Source organism: Atta cephalotes, assembly GCF_000143395.1.
Source record: "Atta cephalotes unplaced genomic scaffold scaffold00050, whole genome shotgun sequence".
Taxonomy (NCBI): Eukaryota; Metazoa; Arthropoda; class Insecta; order Hymenoptera; family Formicidae; genus Atta; species Atta cephalotes.
Window position 1 is genome coordinate 1,578,735 of NW_012130114.1, and position 5,132 is coordinate 1,583,866.

The following is a 5,132-nucleotide window of genomic DNA, read 5'->3' on the forward strand; positions in this document are numbered from 1 at the left end:
ATTACTTACTAATTATTGTGTGTGTGTGTGTGTGTGTGTGTGTGTGTGTGTGTGTGTGTGTGTCGCATTTTATTTTAGTTCAGATTTAAGTTTAAATACAAATAAAAATTTGTGTATATGTGTGGATAGGAGAGGAGGAAGATAGGATTATTGGAAATTGGAGGCGAGAAAGGTAGTGCAGAAGCACATTGGAGCTAAATGTCTATAAAAGACAATAGGAGTGGGATGTACATCTTCAATTCTATCACTCTCCTTCGTTGGAGAGGGAGGAATAGAGTGAATAGGCGGACGCAATCGTGGAGGCCATCGGCGCCGGCTTTTCAAATTGCTGAGGCTACATGGACTCACGCAATCCAAGATGCAAATACTGCAACTTCAGTTGAGACGAAATTAAAAGTGAGATTGGCGCAGTTGCGACTGACCCTACCGCAGGAGATGACGGAGCAATTGACAGCTCTTCGAAGATCGAGCGGAGATCGGCCTCATCCCGACCACGGCGATGATCGGGAACGGACGCGCTCACGTCCGCGTTCGCGTGATCACCCACCGAACTTTGCTGTACCACTGGAGTTTCGGACCGGATGCCGTGCGTACCATCCTGCTCGGCGCAATAACAGGGAAATGGCGGCCAGTCGTTGATGGCGGCGAACGATACAGGCCATTTGACGCGCTGTCTTTTTGTGATGGACAATGCGACAAAAATTACATTTTTAATAGACACGGAAAAGATGGTTCGCGGGCCACGTCAGAGGTTGACCTACGAGCTTTTGGCGGCCAACGACAATAAGCACACGGCACCGAGACAATTTGAACTTCGGATTGCGACGCGCATTTACATGACGATTTGTTAAAAGCTATCGAGACCAATTATCGGTGCCAATTTCTTATCTCATTACGGTTTTTTCGTGAATTTGCAGAATTCTCGTTACGTCAACCGGATAACAAGTTTATCCTCTCCCAAGCTTGTTTACGATGCGTATCACGTATTGCTAACTCAATACTCGGAGATAACGAAACCGGAAGGACGGCCGAGTGCAGTATGGCATATGACGCAGTATTATAATATAAACACCAAACAACACCGGGACCACCAGTGGTATGCAAGTAACGCAGATTCGCACCGGAACATTTAGTGGCCGCGAAGAGCGAGTTTCGGAGGATAGTGGAGGCCGGAATCGCGCGACCTTCGAGAGGATGCTGGTCATCGTTTTTACACCTGGTACTAAAAAGAGGAGAGAAATGGTGACTTTGCTGGAACTATAGAGCATTAAACATGCGAACGGTCTCGGATCATTATCCTGTGCGACACATCGAAGACTTCGTGCAGGCATTACAAGGTAAAACGATCTTTACGACCCTCGATCTCGTGCGAGCGTACCATCAGATCCCCGTCAGACGAGAACATTCCAAAGACGGATATCATCACGCCGTTCGGCATGTGCGAATTTCAGTACATGTCGTTCGAATTGAGAAACGCGGCGCAGACGTTTCAGCGATTTATTGATGAGGTTTTGCGCGATTTCGATTTTGGTTACATGTACATAGACGATATCCTCATTGCGTCGGCATCGGCGGAGGAACACTAGGAGCATCTGAAAAAGGTTTTCGAAAGATTGCGAGAGATGGGATGATTATTAAATGTATTCGGCCAGTCGGAGGTAGAATTCTTGGGTTACTTCATAACTGAAAAAGAAACCCGTCCGCTGGCAGTGCAAATTCAAGCAAATATGCGAGACTGGAGACAGCGAAAGATCTAAGGAGATATCTCGGCATGATCAATTTTTACAGACGGTTCTTGTCGGGGATTGCGGACATTGGCGCCACTCAATGATCTTCTGCACGGGAACGGCAAAGGAAAGACTCGTCATCCAATGTCATCGACGCCGTAGGACGAGTAGGCGTTCGAAATCGAAGGAAAAACTAGCGGAGGCTTCTTGCATATCCGAAGTTTGGCATCGAACTCGCGCTGTTTACCGACCGAACACAGCATTGATGCGGCGTTCGGACAATAGGGCGACAACGGCTGGGAATTCTTAGCGTTCTTCTCGAAAAAACCCAGTCGAAACTAAATATAGCTAATTTGATAGAGACCTTCTAGCTATTTATCTCGCTATTAAGCATGTATTGGAGGCGCGGATATTCATAATCGAATCACAAGCCGCTGACGCTTGCGTTTCAGGGCAGAAGCCCGAGAGGAGTATATCTCGTCCGCCATCTTGATTTCATTGGCCAGTTTACTACAGACGTCTGGCATGTGGTGAACGCACTATCAAAAATCGAGAAGCTGAGATCACCTTTGGATTACGGTGCACTAACGGAGTCACAAATGAGGAGCTTGCGAATTACTTGCATCGAGAGTCTCAAACTAGAGAAATTGATGGATGTCACAGTATACCTGGAGAGTATACTGTGACGTGGCAGTGAAGATGCCGCGACCATTCCTGACGAAGTTTTTTCGGCTTTTTCTGCTTTCGATCTGAACCACAATTTGACTCACCCGGGTATTAAAGGGACGGACAAGCTCGTGGCACAATATCTGGCCATCCATGAGGAAAAATTGCAGTTGGGCTCGCGTCTGCGTGCCCTGCCAAAGGTCAAAGGTGTCTCGTCATTTCGGCACCGCTTGAAAAAAATCGCTGTATCATCAAGATGATTTGAAGATATCCACATTGATATAATTGTAATGCCAGTCTCTGAGGGCAAGCGTTATTATTTAACATGCGTTTTATGCGATGGCCGGAGGCATTCGCGATGAGAGACCAGGAGATTGAGAGAGTGGCAAGGACATTGTACGAGAGTTGGATCTGCCGCTTCGGGGACGCCTCTCAGGATCACCACGAACCGGCGCCAGTTTGATCTTTTCCGGCGCCTGAATGAGCTTTCAGGAACGCTGCACTTGAAGATAACGGCATATCACCCATAAGTATGGCACGGTCGAATGGTTTCATCGCCAATTGAAGGCGATTAGATGCCAGAAAAATAGCCGATTGACCGAAGTGCTTTCCACAGTTTTGCTAGGCATACGAGCAGTGAAGGATGACTTGCAGACAACCGTGGCGAAGTTAATGTATGGAGAAACACTGCGACTTCCGGAACTTCAGTTCCTGAGCCGGCGGACGACGCATCGCTTGTGAAGGAGCTGCGAAATTATTTCGACAATTTACGTCCGATTGAAGCATCATGTACGGAGAACGACAGCCTTTCGAGGATGTGGCGACGACAGAGAGTGTTTGTCAGAGGATGACATTGCAGTCAACTTATGACGGACCGTACTCGGTTATCAATCGAGTTTTGTCGTACTTATTCATTCGGCAAAAATATGACGATTTCTACCGTTTAAAGCCAGCTTATATTATTGCAGGTAATTCGGAAAAAATAGGCATGCCAGGTGTTGACAGTCCGCCCGAAACGGAATAATAAGATGTAAGACGTTGATTCCGAGCGATATGAAAATCTGCCGCTTTCTTCGGATTAACCGGGAACTGGAACGACGAGAAATGGCAGAAGAGTACGTTTCCAAGCAGGCCTAAGATAGCAGAGAATTATTATCTTGTCATAATTTTATTTTATTTTTATTTTATTTGTATTATTTTACTTTTATCTCTTTGGACTTTCATAATTTTTTTTATTTTTATTTTTACACACGCGAGTCGCCAAAATAATTACGCTACATATTAAATTCATAGAGTATGTGAATAGGGTATGCGAATAGGCAATACAAACGATAATAGATCCCCCTTATTCCGATCTTATTAATTTTTTTTTTTTAATTGACGTAAATTACTAGCAAGGAGTCCTATGATGACAATTATCGCCACAATTATATAGGCAAAGATGCATATTTCAAAGAAATGACGATGAAATGCGTACAAAATAATAATTAATTGTTAATTATTATCTTCCGCGGGTTAAACGGATTATTTTTAAAATATAAATATGAGGATAAAAAGGGAATCTGCGAAAATAATATTGTAATACGAAAGACGATCCGAGAATGTTGACGAAGCGAATATTCTCGCGAGAAAAAGGGAATTCGACTGTGACTCCGAAGAGACGGGACTCATGTACAGAGCAAGAGAGATTAAAGAGAACTTTAATATATCTTCGAGTCTTTGCATCATCGCATCGGAGACAAAATCCTAAAATCCAAAATGCCTAAAATCCTCGAATTCCTTACACATGCAATGGATACTAAGCTTATTATCAAATAAAGTTCTAATAAAAATTAGATATGTGAAGATATTTAAAAAAATAATTATTTTTTCTATTCTTATCTTATAAGAACTTAAATCGAAATATATACAATAAAATCTTAGCCTTTCAACTTCAAATTTTGCAAGACACTAGTACAAAACAGGCGCGCACTATACACGCGCTATTTAGCATTTAACATTAGGTTTATTCGCGTTGCATATTCCAATATGTTCCTATCATAGCTCTAACGAGTACGTTTGAGTGAGTAGGAGCTACGATTGGAGAAAGTAGGTACATACTGAAGCATGTCGTTTTTCTCCTATAAACATCTTTTGAAAAACTGGCACAAACTTTCCACAGTACTTAATATTATATTATAAAATTATTTGTTTGTCGCTTTATATTATATATATAGAGTTATGTCCAAGCCCCAGGATTCTTTGTCTTAAACAAAAGAAGGAATTAGGAGTGGAAGAGTTAAGGAAGAACGCAACAGACTCCACTTTTGTGATTATCGAAGACGCGTGCCACGAATCAGAAGCACTTTAATGGATCTCAGATGTCAATGTTGATACGCGACGCTATTACCCAATTTGTGACAGCACATTCGTCGGCCTTCTTTTTAGATCAAGAAACTCAATTTTTTTTGATCAGGGACAAGACCAGTATGATCCTTGGGAGGATGGAACAAATCGAAAGAGCGCCGAAATAAATGATAATCATGTCCCTTTCCTTTTATAAAAGATTATTGGTTACATTTATTTATAAATATTTACATATATACATACATACATATATATATATATATATATATATATATATATATATATATATACTACTAATAACTAATAATAACTAAACTAATAACTACGTGTTACGTTACGATATACTATATATTATGTGTTGTTATTGTATAGTAGTAGTAGGTAGGTAGGTAA

At 42.0% G+C, this 5,132-nt stretch overlaps 1 protein-coding gene across 1 annotated transcript; it reads left to right on the top strand.

The window, feature by feature from the left end:
* The first annotated feature begins 1,273 nt into the window (after window positions 1-1,273).
* LOC105622952 lies at window positions 1,274-2,413 on the top strand. The gene is made up of 2 exons (XM_012204358.1): window positions 1,274-1,450; window positions 2,180-2,413. The coding sequence occupies exons 1-2, from the start codon at window positions 1,274-1,276 to the stop codon at window positions 2,411-2,413; spliced, it is 411 nt and encodes a 136-aa protein (XP_012059748.1).
* Window positions 2,414-5,132: the final 2,719 nt, after the last annotated feature.

What these genes read in the sequence shown, in the direction of transcription:
- LOC105622952 (XM_012204358.1), top strand. Translation starts at nt 1,274, where the DNA reads ATGCGAACGGTCTCGGATCATTATCCTGTGCGACACATCGAAGACTTC. An exon ending in TTCGGCATGTGCGAATTTCA is followed by an intron (nt 1,451 to 2,179) that starts GTACATGTCGTT and finishes CTTGCGTTTCAG; the next exon opens with GGCAGAAGCCCGAGAGGAGT.